Source organism: Neoarius graeffei, chromosome 3 (genome assembly GCF_027579695.1).
Source record: "Neoarius graeffei isolate fNeoGra1 chromosome 3, fNeoGra1.pri, whole genome shotgun sequence".
Classification (NCBI taxonomy): Eukaryota; Metazoa; Chordata; class Actinopteri; order Siluriformes; family Ariidae; genus Neoarius; species Neoarius graeffei.
The window spans coordinates 99,983,044-99,998,979 of NC_083571.1; the positions used below are offsets into that span (position 1 = coordinate 99,983,044).

Below are 15,936 nucleotides of genomic sequence, written 5' to 3' on the forward strand. Positions count from 1 at the left end.
GGTTCGAGCCCAGCGGCCGATGGGGGCCTTTGCGTGTGGAGTTTGCATGTTCTCCCCGTGTCTGCGTGGGTTTCCTCCAGGTGCTCCGGCTTCCCCCACAGTTCAAAGACACATGGTTAGGTTAACATGGGGCGGGCATGGGCTGATGTGCCCTTGAGCAAGGCATCTAACCCCCAACTGCTCCCTGGGCGCTGTAGCAATGGTGTGCTCGTTGCTCCCGTGTGTGTGCATGTGTGTGTTCACTGCTTCAGATGGGTTAAATGCAGAGAGGAATTTCACTGTGCTGAAGTGTACGTTTGATAAAATAAAGTTGTTGTTCTTCTGTTCTTAATTCACCAGTAATTATTTAGTAAGGGTAGTTTTTATCTGGTGGGCGGCACGGTGGTGTAGTGGTTAGCGCTGTCGCCTCACAGCAAGAAGGTCCGGGTTCGAGCCCCATGGCCAACGAGGGCCTTTCTGTGCAGAGTTTGCATGTTCTCCCCGTGTCCGTGTGGGTTTCCTCCGGGTGCTCCGGTTTCCCCCCACAGTCCAAAGACATGCAGGTTAGGTTAACTGGTGACTCTAAATTGACCGTAGGTGTGAATGTGAGTGTGAATGGTTGTGTGTCTATGTGTCAGCCCTGTGATGACCTGGCGACTTGTCCAGGGTGTACCCCGCCTTTCGCCCGTAGTCAGCTGGGATAGGCTCCAGCTTGCCTGCGACCTTGTAGAACAGGATAAAGCGGCTACAGATAATGAGATGAGATGAGATGAGATGAGATGAGTTTTTATCTGTTTATAGTTACAGTGGTCAGAAGTTTACATACACTATAGACATATAGATATGAATGGCATGGCAATATTAGGCTTTCAATGACTTCTTTGAACTACAAACCTGTTTCTCAGATCTGCACCGAGCTCCTTGGACTTTCCCATTGTACTGTGTGTCGGTCAATCCAATGAGTGCTGTCAAGCTAACTCTTTTATGTTAGCACAGAAAAGCTACCAGCTGTAGTCAATCTTGACCTCTAGCAGTAGGCCTTGGACTTTGTAAGTTAAAAGACATTTTGGCACTTTCAGCACCATTGAATTCATAATTTAAGTGGTTATGTGTAAAATGTTGACCCGGTGTTCATTTCAGAAAACCCAAAAATAAACAGAGGCAGATAGCAACAGTTGGTTGTGGCGTTATAGCCCACAAGGGCCAAAGAGGATTAAAAAAAAAATTCTGACCAGTCTCAGTGTTGAGAATTCACGGGTTCGATGAAATAATGAAGATTAACCAATGAAAGAAATTACTGCTTGATGTTCCTTAACTGAGTCCACACAGGTATAACAAACTCCAGCTTAGCCGAATCTACCCTAAAGGCACTAGGGTGGACTCCTCTAACTACATGCCTCAGGTGTTCTGGAACGCTGGATGTCAGCTTGTGGCATTGAACTTCCAGACGATAGGTAAATTAATTGTAAAAGTCAAAGTAAGCAGATTGCAGTCAGTGATTTACGAACGTTACTGTAACAGAATGCTCCTAATTACCTCCTCTACCAACTTTGCTAGAGGAGGTTATGTTTACGCCTCCATTTGTTTGTTTGTTACTTGTGAAAATTGGAGATTTTTGCAAGTATGTTGATGTGTCCGTTTGATTGTTTGTTGGTGCTCTAGTGTCGTCATTTCTTGACCAATCTTCACCAAAATGCACAGAACAACTCACTAGGGTCACACAAAGATATCATTAGTTTTTGGTGGGTCAAGGTGAAAGGTCAAGGTCACCAAGGTCAAATCTTGTTAAAACACCAAATCGGCCATAACTTCCGAACCAGCGTTCATATCGAGATGGGACTGGTGGCGTTGGAACGCATTTTTGAATCCCTTTCGAGTAAACCATTGATGTTTTACTTGTGATGTCATTTTGAGGTTGAAAAATGAGGTCAAATTTCGCAAGATGAGGAAATTTGTGCTTATTTCTCGTGAATTGTGAAAGTGTGTTTTTATTCGCCATGAATTGTGATCAGGGGACCCCCCCCCCCCCACACACACACACACACACACCCTCATATAGATTTCATTTGTAGAGTATTTCGTCTTTGAAGTTCTCGGGTCAAGTTACACTTCTTTTTACTACCACTGTTTTCTTCTGTTTTTGCTTTCTTTCTTGATTTTGTTTGGTTTTGCTTTGTTTCTTTGTGATTTTTGTCAGTAGTGTGCTCTGCACGACTTTTCATTTGTTTGTTTGCCTGTTTCCAACATAACTCCAAAAGTAGTGAATGGATTTTGAGGAAAGGTGAGCCAGGGGCCGAGGAACAATTGATTAGATTTTGATGCAAATCCGGATATGAATGTAGACCCATGATATTCTGATTTGTGGCTTGGTGGAGGTATGCACTCTACCAAGTACCCTTCTTGTTACTGTTATTGTTACTTTTAGAGTCAGCCTGGGTCAAAGTAAATCTTAATGTTAATCTGAAATGAAATATTATACACAATGATGTGTTGGAAACATTATTTGCAAACAAAAATAAAAAAAATGTATTGCATGTAACCTCTAGGAGATAATTTACTATAATTTACAATGTTTTTTTTTATTTTTATGGGTTTTCTTAACAATAACAATGTTTTACTATCAGTGGCCTACATTTCTCAGTATATGAACAGGTTACCAGCTATTTAAATTTTTGTAAGCAGTGATTTTAGTTTTGTAGGATATGCTCTGTTAATTAAAACTTGTGTACATCTCAGAGACGATTTTCAATTGAAAGTGTCTAAATTGTTGGTACTTCTATAAGATTACTAAGTCACGGTTTAATCACATCTACAGTACCAGTCAGAAGTTTGAACACACCTTCTAATTCAATGTTTTTTCTTTATTTTCATTAATTAAAGGACACGTCATGTCTTAAAGTAATGATGGATGTCGTTTCTCTTTACTTAGTTGAGCGGTTCTCGACATAATATTGATTACTACAGTTGTGGAATAGGGCTATTTACTGTATTTTTATTATTGTTTAACCTGTGTCAGAAAATCTTTTCGTTCCACTCTCTAAGTATTTTCATAGATTACATTTTGTTAATCATTCGTCGTTGTTTGTATTAATTTCTAGTTTTGTAGTTTACCAATAAATATCAACAGGCAATTGATATTGTAACCACATGAAAATCCAAGTCAAAGGTCGCATGTCATTCCTCAAACCAAAATATAAAATGTCTACTGATATTGCAGTATGTGGTAGATATTTACAACAAACTGTAAAAAAAAATATTTTCTGAATGGAATAGAAAAATCTGAATATTTCAAGCTTGTCATTTTTTATTCGCTAGGAATTTAATTCTGTTCTAATTTTATTTATTGCAATAGGATTCCAAATACTCTATAAACATTCCATTCTGTTATGAATCAGAAAAAAAATATTATAAATCACAGCACTTTTTTTTTTTTAAAGTACTTCATCTACTTCAACAATGTTACACAAAGATCGAGCCATAACAACTGTAAATGTTACTTAATTCCACAGGGTGTCGATAATGGTGGACACCGGTCAAAGTGATCAGTATTATCGACACCTCACGTGACTTCTCAAACGCGTGTTTAGATACAAAATGACGACTGTCAAACGAAAGCGTAAGAAACAAAGTCGGTTTTGACAAAGAGATCATGGAATATCAGTGAATTTGAGAAGTAAAAACATGTCCATGATCTTTCCACCATGCTTACCTGCGATGATAACGTCCGGGTTTTCCTCAAATTGCTGATCGTGCTCAAAAAAACTCCATCTCAGGTAACGAGCTGTGTCATCAGACGACAAGATCGAAGGGCGAGGAGGGTCTTCCGGTTGATTAATTAACCAATAATAACTGTTGTCACTGAAACTCACCTTTGTAAAATTGTTTTTTATTGGTAAACCTGAAAAGGTGTTGATAATTATGGACTGCTGATAATTGTAGCTGGCGCGCTACTTTTGTTAGATTTTAGTGCCAAGTTATCCTCACATACTGCTACATCACTATTCGTACATGCAAAATAGTACTGTGTCTGCAAGTAGCATGCAAAGGATTTATGTATTTATTATGTATTTATGCAAATGTGTTTGTTTATTTATTTATTTGCAGGAATTTTATAATCATATTTACAGAAAAAACAGGTATTATTTCAACCATTCAACGTTGTAATCACTTATAAGGGCCCATTCTTAGATTTATGCCCATCAGTCCCTCAGCCAAGTTATTTGCCCTCAAGCCTGAGCTAAACTTTACTGACCTTTTCTGATCTTATTCCAGATATGAGCACAATCTGTGAGAATGTGTGAGAAGTCCAGTTAGAAATATGTCGCGACTCATTGCTTTTGTATGTTGCTTTGACAGATCTGGCCATGCAGCTGAACCTGGGCATGTATGAATACAATGGAAAATGTGGCTATAGGCTCAAGCCTGAGTTTATGAGGAGGCCTGATAAAAACTTTGACCCCTTCACTGAAAGCACAGTGGATGGGATTGTAGCGCATACACTTTCAGTGAAGGTAACCCTTTGAATTATTGCGGGTACAGAACATGCTCTTTTTTATACTCTTTCTGATTCCTGGTGTCAGCTTTTCTGGAGTTTACGCTACTCTGATGAACTTGGAAGGTGGTATTTTTCTACTTGGAATTTCCTACTTTCCATATCAGATTGTTCACATAACCTCTGCTGTTTGAGGTTGAAAAAAAAATCGAGGCTCAAAGGAAACTAGAATTTTTCAGCAGTCAGATCATTTCTAAAATGCCAAAGAAGAATTGTTTGGATGCAGTGATGAAAAGTGGATACAAGTGTGCTATAGTTATTCATAACACTGGCCTACAACCAAAATGTTTCCGAAATAAATATAGTCAAACTTGACTAATTCTGGGTCGCTGAGAATGAAAATTAAACTTAAAATTGTTCATTGGGTCTAGTTTTCAAGATTGGCTCAATGAATAAATCTATGATTGGGTTTGGATAGCACTTATGTTTTTGGCAAAACAATGAATGATGCAATCTGAAGCCGGCATTGCATCATACATGATATCATGTTATTCCTAGAAGTCACTGATGATGCAACCATAAGTCAATTTACATCACTCTGCTGAACAAATTGCCCGCTATCAGTTCAAAAAAAAAAAATCATACAGTGCTATGCACTCGAGATTAAGTCTTTGCTTGACAAGAGATGCTCTGTTTCATGAATACAAGAGACAAGCTGCCAAAAAGTACTGAGTACACAGTGAAAAAGGACTAAACCTATTCAGTACTTATACATAACTGGTTTTTTTTTGTCATGTGGTTCATAATACATTTTATTTATATAAACTTTTTGCTGATTTTCTAGTCTTACATAAAGAGAACAGGTGAAATATGTAAACCAACCATAAACACATGAAGAGGCCTAGGTTTACAATTTATACTTAAAACCTTACTATCTACACAATGTACATACAACCCCGATTCCAAAAAAGTTGGGACAAAGTAGAAATTGTAAATAAAAACAGAATGCAATAATTTACAAATCTCAAAAACTGATATTGTATTCACAATTGAACATAGACAACATATCAAATGTCGAAAGTGAGACAGTTTGAAATTTCATGCCAAATATTGTCTCATTTGAAATTTCATGACAGCAACACATCTCAAAAACGTCGGGACGGGGCAATAAGAGGCTGGAAAAGTTAAAGGTACAAAAAAGGAACAGCTGGAGGACCAAATTGCAACTCATTAGGTCAATTGGCAATAGGTCATTAACATGACTGAGTATAAAAAGAGCATCTTGGAGTGGCAGCGGCTCTCAGAAGTAAAGATGGGAAGAGGATCACCAATCCCCCTAATTCTGCGCCGACAAATAGTGGAGCAATATCAGAAAGGAGTTCGACAGTGTAAAATTGCAAAGAGTTTGAACATATCATCATCTACAGTGCATAATATCATCAAAAGATTCAGAGAATCTGGAAGAATCTCTGTGCGTAAGGGTCAAGGCCAGAAAACCATACTGGGTGCCCGTGATCTTCGGGCCCTTAGACGGCACTGCATCACATACAGGCATGCTTCTGTATTGGAAATCACAAAATGGGCTCAGGAATATTTCCAGAGAACATTATCTGTGAACACAATTCACCGTGCCATCCGCCGTTGCCAGCTAAAACTCTATAGTTCAAAGAAGAAGCCGTATCTCCTTCCTATCTCTGTGAGCTAATTCATTTGTACTGTCCCTCCCGCTCCCTTAGATCTTCTGTCTGTGGACTTCTGTCTGTTCCTCGTTTTAAATTGGCATCTATGGGTGGCAGATCATTTAGTGTTGCTGCTCCTAAACTTTGGAATCCGTTACCACAATCGCTTCGTGACTGTTCCACACTCTCTTCCTTCAAAGCCAACTTGAAAACTTCTCTTTACCTCACACTATTCTTCCTAATTTTTATTTTTTTTTTGGTGGTAACTCTTTTGTAAAGCGTCCTTGGGTTTGTGAAAGGCGCTATATAAATTGAACTTATTATTATTATTATTATTTATTATTATCTATACATGATCCAGAAGCGCAGACGTCTTCTCTGGGCCAAGGCTCATTTAAAATGGACTGTGGCAAAGTGGAAAACTGTTCTGTGGTCAGACGAATCAACATTTCAAGTTCTTTATGGAAATCAGGGACGCCGTGTCATTCGGACTAAAGAGGAGAAGGACGACCCAAGTTGTTATCAGCGCTCAGTTCAGAAGCCTGCATCTCTGATGGTATGGGGTTGCATTAGTGCGTGTGGCATGGGCAGCTTACACATCTGGAAAGACACCATCAATGCTGAAAGGTATATCCAGGCTCTAGAGCAACATATGCTCCCATCCAGACGATGTCTCTTTCAGCCTTGCATTTTCCAACATGACAATGCCATACCACATACTGCATCAATTACAGCATCATGGCTGTGTGGAAGAAGGGTCCGGGTACTGAACTGGCCAGCCTGCAGTCCAGATCTTTCACCCATAGAAAACATTTGGCGCATCGTAAAACGGAAGATACGACAAAAAAGACCTAAGACAGTTGAGCAACTAGAATCCTACATTAGACAAGAATGGGTTAACATTCCTATCCCTAAACTTGAGCAACTTGTCTCCTCAGTCCCCAGACGTTTACAGACTGTTGTAAAGAGAAAAGGGGATGTCTCACAGTGGTAAACATGGCCTTGTCCCAACTTTTTTGAGATGTGTTGTTGTCATGAAATTTAAAATCACCTCATTTTTCTCTTTAAATGATACATTTTCTCAGTTTAAACATTTGATATGTCATCTATGTTCTATTCTGAATAAAATATGGAATTTTGAAACTTCCACATCATTGCATTCCATTTTTATTTACAATTTGTACTTTGTCCCAACTTTTTTGGAATCAGGGTTGTAAGTATAAAATGTAAAATCTTAAAGATATTGGAAGCTATAGCCAGTCAGCTGTTTTAATTGTCATATTTTAATTCAACACACCAAATTTTATAACAAACAGCCAATTTCATCTCTGAAGCAGACAACTTCTGAAAAATTGTTGACCAGTATTATAGCACTGGTATAATATATATTTTGTATTATGTGCTCATTCAGGGGCAGCACGGTGGTGCAGTGGTTAGCACTGTCACCTCACAGGTATGAAGGTTATGGGTTTGAACGTTGTGGCCAGCTGGGGCCTTTCTGTATGGGGTGGTTCTCCACTATAGTTGCAAATTGGGATATGGACCTTGAGCAAACTAATAAGTTCATAAGGCAGAATTCTGGTAGCCAGTTTTGGAGTTTTATCAAAGTATCTTCTTATTGCTCGATATGGCAAAATTCAAGGTCAAAGGTCAAGGTCATTTCAAGGTCAAGGTTGCCCTTGTCTCTGTCAGTACACAAACAGGTCTCTGAAATGCCTAATAAATCCATAATCTCTGACCAAAATCAAAATGTAATTGACCCCAATTACAAATCTGGGCCTTATTATAAATAATTCTATCTGAAAATGTATATTTATCACAATAGAACAATAAATATATGTATTAAAAGGGTGCAGCATTTGTGTACTGACAGCATGTTTGTGTACTGACATGTTCAAAAATAAGACAACGAAGTTGATTATTTGAGCAGAACAGTAAAGATCAATCATTCAACCAGGTAGTAAGTAGGGGAAGCTGGAAGTAAAATTAATAGTTTGTAAAAGGTGAGTACGGGGGAGGGGCAAATTCAAATTTTTAAGTCAGTACACAGACACTCTCAGAAATTGACTAGGCCTAATCAGAAAACCTTTAAAGATATCCTGGTAGGATACATGTACTAGGTATAGGCCTATATACTAGTAGGTTGGCAAAAGGGATCGAGAGACATCAAACTGTCATCCTATCAGATTGGTCAATACACTAACACAATAGTCAGTACACAAACAGACCCCGGTGTTAGTGTATGGACTGTTAGCCCATGTTTACATTAGACCGTATCAGCGGATCATCAGATTAACGTTTTTAAAACGATTAGTGCGCACACAGCAACACCAATACACATATTTGCGTGTACACAGCAACACCAATACACAGATACGCTCGGCTCCGCAGGCATCCTGCGCTCCAAATCACTCCACCCTGAACAACGAGTGCCCTCTGGAGGGTGCGCACTCCGGCCTTGCGCAGCTCACAGAGCACGCGAGTGAAGTGCACAAGCCGTGATTCGGGACTGAGCCGCTGTGTGTGTGATCCCAGCGCACATCACTTACCACTTGCAAGTGGAAGGATGGCAAGCCTAAAGACAATCATAACTACACAATGGGCAGTATTTGCATCAGTATTTTCATACTTTTATACTCTTTAATGAAAGGTGATACAAGGCGGAAGTCCGCGCCGTTTTTCAGCAGTCGCGTCACATGACCAACGCCAGCGAATCAGGAAGGTGGATGTCACAGTGACGTTGTCCAATGACGACGCCAGCTAGAGCTCAGCACAGCGTATTCGCGTATCTCAATGTTTACACAGCACTGGAGCTGACACGATCTGGATTGAATACGTGGACGCTGGCGGATTCCCGTTTCCCGGCGTTTCCAGGCGGTTTAATGTAAACGGACAGTGCATCCGCGAAGAAAACGAGACAGATACGGTCTAATGTAAACGTGGCCTTAGTGTATGGACAAATAGTTCATCATCTGGTCACCAGGGTGCAGATGTGTATATGATGCCTGTGCATTGTAGTCTAGTTGAAAGGTCTTCTAACTCACATTCATGGCACAAACATGTTTTCATGACAAAGCTGGGCCTACATCATTCTAGAAGTGTTAGTGTATTGACTGCTATTATAAATTCTGTTAAAAATTGCCATACAAACCTGAACAATGCTGGAAAACTACCACAATATGAAATTCAATGTTTCCCTCCCTTGAACTTGTGGGATTCCCACGATGCACTGCAGTCATCTCATTAGAATAGTTCTGTCCATTTTCCCCAGGTGTCTCTAGTAGTTAGTACTGTTAGTGTACTGACTTAATTACTTGGGACACCAAAAATCAATTTCTTGGCGAGAAAATTTCTGACTAGTATTGGAAATATTTTCAAAATGTGTGTTTCTTCATGCTGCATGGACAATATTGATCATATTTAAATGGGTGACACAAAATAATAACACCAATAAATATTTTTCAGCAAGGGTTTATTTTCCTTCTGGGATGTATGAGACACGCATTTTGGACCCCCTTGGGTACTTCCAATGAAAAATTCGACCAACACTATTATATTTGAGTGGATAAAATTTAATATCAATTAATTTTTATAATCAATAGGAAGGCATATGAACACAGACACCCTGATTTTATTTAAAGGCCTGGTCTCAGAATACTTGTTAAGTGAGGTGACACCAATTTGCAACTATAGTGGAGAACCACCCTATGGCGTTTGCATGTTTTCCCCATGCCTGCATGGGTTTTCTCCCACAGTCCAAAGACATGTGGATTACATCAACTGGCTACTCTAAATTGTCTGTATGCGTGATTGTGAATGGCTGTTCATCTCTTGATAGATTAGCGACCTGCCCCAGGGTGTTCTCTGCCTCTTGCCTGAAATCAGCTGGGATCAGGCAACCTGTTTCGTATTAAAGCAGCATGAGTTAATGAGCAGTGTTTGTTGCAATAAAGCATTGTATTTTTGTTTAGGGTGTTATTAAAGTTATCATAGACTTAGACTTTTTTTTTTAAGGTAGACTGCCTTTCAGATTTTTCAAGCGTAGATCATAAAAATAATTTTCCCTGACACCCAATTATTTTTCTTTAATGGATCAAAAGCTACTGAATTCGAGTCACAGACTTCCAATTAAATTTTTTTTAATAGAACGATGAATGAATTTAGAGCCATGTGGCCCTAAATTCCCATCTATTTTTTCCTGCTTCACCATGACCCAATTCAAGATACTACATCATGCATCACGTAGTGGGCTTTCCCCATTTGTGCAAGACATTGTGGGATACAAATTTGGAACAGGAGAGAAAAATAGAGGACGCGAATGTGCGAATGAAACGTGAAAGACCGACTACAGTAACGGCAAGTGAGAAGAAAAGACGTTATGTTGCAAAGGAAAGGCAACGCAGGACCAAACTAATAAATATCGGCGGTCAGCGAGCACCTCGGTGTGATCAGCTGTTCGTTTAGCGACAGAATGATGGAACTGTCAGTGCACGGTCAAGGTAAACCTGTAGATGGCAGTAATGCAACACTGTGGATGCCAGCTGCTGTAAAACCCAAAAGAAGAAGAAAAAGAAGGCAAACCTGTGCATGCGCACACGGACTTCCTCTGTCTGTTTGACTGCGCGAAGCGAGCAATTTCATGCACATTATTTGCTCGGGAATCCCCTCAAATTAAATAACTTCCCAGCCACAGAATGGCCTGATATTTTGTGCGATATTACAGAAATAAACATAAATCACAATGACCAAATTTCAGATGGAACTAAATTTCACTGATTTTATGACATCGAAAGGCCATCTAGCTTTAATACTGCAGAAATATTAACATTTATATCTGGCTTTTTGTATTAGTCTATTGTTGTTTATTTGTTTGGTTCACCCCGAATTGCCACATTTCTTCTTATCAAACCAAAGAGTCAGTCAAAAATGATGAAATCATGAGGCAGATTCCCTGATATATTAAGTACAAATGTAAAGACATGCAACTAGACAGACAGTACATTATGAGCGTCTTACAATATGTCTAACAGATTATATCAGGACAGTTCCTGTCCGATAAAAAGGTTGGCACCTATGTGGAGGTGGATATGTTTGGCCTCCCAGTGGACACAAAAAGGAAAGCATTTCGGACAAAGACGTCCCCAGGCAACGCCGTTAACCCTGTGTGGGATGAGGAGCCCATCGTCTTTAAGAAGGTAAACAAACATGTGGATGTATGATACACCTTTAGTCCTTTTCTGGTGCTTCAGAGATATATTTATTTCAAATCTGGTCTCAGTGATGGTCACCATTCTGTACTTGGTGCTTTCTTCCAGGTGGTTCTTCCCACTCTTGCGTCTTTGAGAATAGCCGTCTACGAGGACAACGGGAAGATTATCGGCCATCGCATCATCCCAGTGAATGCCATCCGGCCTGGTACGTAGCTCTGTTTTACTGTATGACCTCACTCTGCTCTGCTTATATGGCCGTCACACTGCTGTCACAATCCCTCTGTACTGTTCTCACCACAAGTTTCTTCTGTCTGCAAGATAGTTCTTACACATGTTTAATCTTAGCTTCACAAACTGCTTAGTATTGTCATTAATAGTGAGCAGCCGTGATAAACAGTCTGTCTCTTCTCTCGCTTTCCCACTCTGTTTCAGGTTACCATTACATAGGGCTGAGGAATGAGAAGAACCAGACACTAACACTACCTGCTGTTTTTGTCTACAATGAAGTCAAAGACTATGTCCCTGACACCTTCGCAGGTAGGAGTTCCGACTGGAGTACAGCACTATTAACATTCCTAAAAATCAGAAGCTTTTTCTAAAAATCTGCTGTACTCAAGTCTAACCCTGTGTCCGAAATCACTCGCTTGTTCACTACTCCCTACTCACTATATAGGGAATTACTATACAGAGGACTATATAGTGAGCTCATTGGTAAAACTAGACTGCCTTTCTGCAGAGAAAATGCAAAGTGTGCTTGCTGAGCTGTAGCAGAACAGAAGAAAAAAGAAGGAAAAAGAAAAGAAAAGACGAGTGCAGGTCAGACCCGATTGCATGAATGTGTTGGGGGAGTTGGCCTGAAGTATCACATGAAGTTTGATGTGTCTGCGATGAAGCGTGTCCGAGCAAGACGATTCTATTTATGAGCCCTATTCATTCTTTATGGGAAAAAAACGACAAGAACGAGAGAATGGGTGCGTCGATCCAAAAGCTGTATACAAGCACACTATACCGCCTCAGGACGGACGTTTCTGAGTTTGAACGGTGTTAGTATCTCAAAAGCTGTAGGAGGAGTAGCGGCTCCAAAAAACAGGTGTACAGGAATAACTAGACTGCATTTCCGCAGAGAAAATGCAAAGTGTGCTTGCTGAGCTGTAGCAGAACAGCTATCACGCTAGCATGTTAAAAGCTAGCATGCCAACATGCTAACAACTAGCATGCTAACAGTTAGCATACTAACATGCTAACAGCATACTAACATGCTAAAAGCTAGCATGTTAATATGTTAATGCTAACATGCTTATAGATAACATGCTAACAGCTAGCATTCTAACATGCTAATGATTAACATGCTATTTGTTAAAATTCTAACACTTTAAGGCTAATATGCTGACAGCTATCATGCTAACAGGCTAACATGCTAATGGCTAGTATGTTAGCATGCTAAAAGTTAACATGCTGAGGGTGACATGCGAACAGCTAGCTTGCTAACAGTTAGCATGCTAACATGCTCAGGCGAACTCGCTAACAGCAAACATATGAACTCTGCATGCTACCATGCTAATCCTAACATGTTAACAGCTCTCATAATAACATGCTAATGGTGAACATGCTAACAACTCGCGAGCTAACAGCAGGCATGATATCGTAATGGGTAACATGCTAACAGCTAGCATGGTAACACGTGAATGCTTATATGCTAATTGCTATCGTGTGTGCGTGTAAGTATTCCCAATAAAGTGGCCATTGAGTTGAAGTTGATTTGCTGTCAAAGTCTCAAATGAGGAGATCCTTGCCAAATGCATCATCACCTATGGGGGAAGGGAGGAATGACTCAGTCACGCTTCCGTTGATTAGCGGCAAAATGGAGAAAAAATGGACGGACGAAAGGCAAGACAAAGACGAGTGCGGGTCAGAACCGAGATCACGTGTGTGATGGGTGATTTGGCCTGAGGTGCCGTATGAAGTTTGGTGGATGTGTGGTGAAGTGTTACTGAGCAAAACTCCATTCATTTGAATGGGGCCAAAAATCAATGGAAGCCTATGGAGGAAAAAGGGATGAGCAAAAAGAAAGGAAAAATATGAGTGCGGGTCAGAACCGATTGCATGTATGTGTCGGGGGAGTTGGCTTGAAGTATCACATGAGGTTTGGTGCATCTGCGATGGAGCGTGTCCGAGTAGGACGATTCGATTCATGAGCCCTATTCATTCTCTATGGGAAAAAACCAAAAGAAAAACGACAAGAACAAGAGAACGGGCGCGTTGATCCAAAAGCTGTATACAAGCACACTACACCACTTCGGGCCAGACGTCTCAGAGTTGGAACGGTGTCTCTATCTTGAACGCCTTAGGAGGAGTAGTGGATCCAAAAAATGTGTCGGAATAAGGCAGAATAAGTAAACTTAAGAAGAACAATAGTGTGCTTGCCTTCGGCTGCTGTGTGCTTGAGCAAGCACACTAACGTAAAAACACTTTCGGACACTACTCCATCGCGCTGTTATTTACGTCGTTACTGTAGCACAATTAAAACGTGCCAGATCAGTCGGCTGGTGGGTTTTCAAAATAATAAATACGTGCATGTATTTTTGCTGTAAATCCATATTATACTGAGCGTATTTCCCAATTAATAAATACAAAGTACTTTGTGTCTGCTGCATCTTTCGGTTCTTTTAAATCAAAGCTGAATACTTTCTTTCTTCTTTGCCGCTGCGTTTGATTAAATCAAATTTGAGGCTTTTGATTTGATTTATTTCAGCGCGACCGCAATGCATGATGGGATATATTGCTTGGTTAGTGACCATCGGTTGTACACTACTTTTTGTGATGCATCGTGGGATACTTTGAGTGCACCATATAGGGTGTAATAATGCTCACTATACATTCAGACAGCACTACAAAATGGCAAACTCACTGTATAGTTCACTATATAGTGAGTAGGGAGTGATTTCGGACACAGGGTAAGTGTAAATTACACTGCCTTGATGTTATGGTCTGATATCATCTGAGCAGATGTGATTGAGGCCCTGTCCAATCCTATCCGCTATATCAACCTGATGGAGCAGAGAGCCAGTCAGCTTGCAGCTCTCACCCAGGAGGAGGGAGGACAAGAGGTGAACAACAAAGAGGTCTGTACTGTGTGAATGTGCAAAGATTTGTGTGGCTGTGTGTGTGTGTGTGTGTGTGTGTGTGCGCACACACACGTGAGCTATTCCATCCATTTCCCCAGTCAGAAAACACTTGTCAGCACTCTGCCGACTGAAGCGTGAGCTGATTGGCTGGACCTGCGGGACCTCTCTGTCCCTCCCTCCTGTCCAATCAAGCTGATGCAGCAGTGGAAGAGCCAATTAATGGTTACCCTAATGGCTATTGCTATGGCGACAGCTTTCATGGAAGTTGTAGTCTTAGCTCAGTCTTTTGAACCATACCAGCTGCAGGTCAAGCAAACATTTAAACGGAGAGCAGAGTAAAGCTAAGGGCACAGGGGTAAGGAACAAAACTTAGAAAACTATCCGTGCTTACATTTAACCATGATTAGAGTGGGGTACCAGAGCTACATCTACAAAGTCTGCACTGAATTGGAGGTAATTTAAGAAGTTTTCATATCAGACTTAAGAAAGTCAACGTTTCGCTTTTGAGAAAATGATACGAACAGGTATATTAAGTGTTTATATGGTGGGCAAAATAGTCCTCCGTGGGTCAGCTGTCTGCCCAGATCAGATCAGGCTTCTATCTCTTTGATGCCATATTGGTCTCATGAATTGTTATCAAGCTTACCAAGATTTCTGATTTCTTCCATTTCTTTGATTTGTATGTTGCAGATAGATGCGTGCGGGGAGATTGTGTCAGAGTCAAACAGCGAGGTCCAACACCCCCCAGCTGAGAATGGAACGAGTCATACTCCTCTCATCTCCCCCAAACCACCTTCACTGATCAGCCATCATCCACACTCCACAGGTACACAAGCCGCATTTTCACTTTCGGGCTTCAGAAACCATTTATACAAAGAAGGAAATGTTCTACTCTTTGTAATCAATGTAACATTTAAAGCTCGACGGCCTTTCGATTTCATAAAATCGGTGAAATTTAGTTCCCTCTGAAATTTGGTCATTGTGACGTATGTTTATTTCTGTAATATCTCACAAAATATCAGGCCATTCTGTGGCTGGGAAGTGATTTAATTTGAGGGGATTCCCGAGCAAATAATGTGCATGAAATCGCTCGCTTCGCACAGTCAAGCAGACAGAGGAAGTCCGTGTGTGTGCGCATGCGCAGGTTTACCTTGACCGTGCACTGACAGTTCCATCATTCTATCACTAAACGAACAGCTGATCACACCAAGGTGCTCGCTGACCGCCGATATTTATTAGTTTGGTCCTGCATTTCCTTTCCTTCACAACATAATGTCTTTTCTTCTCGTTTTCCGTTAGTTGGTCTTTCACATTTTATTCGCATGCTCACGTCTGCCATTTTTCTCTCCTGTTTCAAATTTGTATCCCACAATGCCTTGCGTGAATGGGGAACGCCCACCATCTGATGCATGATGTATTGGGTCATGGTGAAGCAGGAGAAAATAGCGGAG

At 40.5% G+C, this 15,936-nt stretch overlaps 1 protein-coding gene across 1 annotated transcript in view; it reads left to right on the forward strand.

Annotated features, from left to right (window-relative positions):
• LOC132883769 (1-phosphatidylinositol 4,5-bisphosphate phosphodiesterase beta-1) overlaps nucleotides 1–15,936 on the forward strand; it is a 454,963-nt gene that overhangs the window by 362,940 nt on the left and 76,087 nt on the right. The window contains exons 19-25 of the mRNA XM_060917764.1: nucleotides 1,309–1,433; nucleotides 4,336–4,490; nucleotides 11,181–11,345; nucleotides 11,466–11,565; nucleotides 11,793–11,897; nucleotides 14,367–14,482; nucleotides 15,176–15,311. Of these exons, the coding sequence (XP_060773747.1) occupies nucleotides 1,309–1,433; nucleotides 4,336–4,490; nucleotides 11,181–11,345; nucleotides 11,466–11,565; nucleotides 11,793–11,897; nucleotides 14,367–14,482; nucleotides 15,176–15,311 (902 nt within the window). The remainder of the gene's footprint in view (nucleotides 1–1,308; nucleotides 1,434–4,335; nucleotides 4,491–11,180; nucleotides 11,346–11,465; nucleotides 11,566–11,792; nucleotides 11,898–14,366; nucleotides 14,483–15,175; nucleotides 15,312–15,936) is intronic.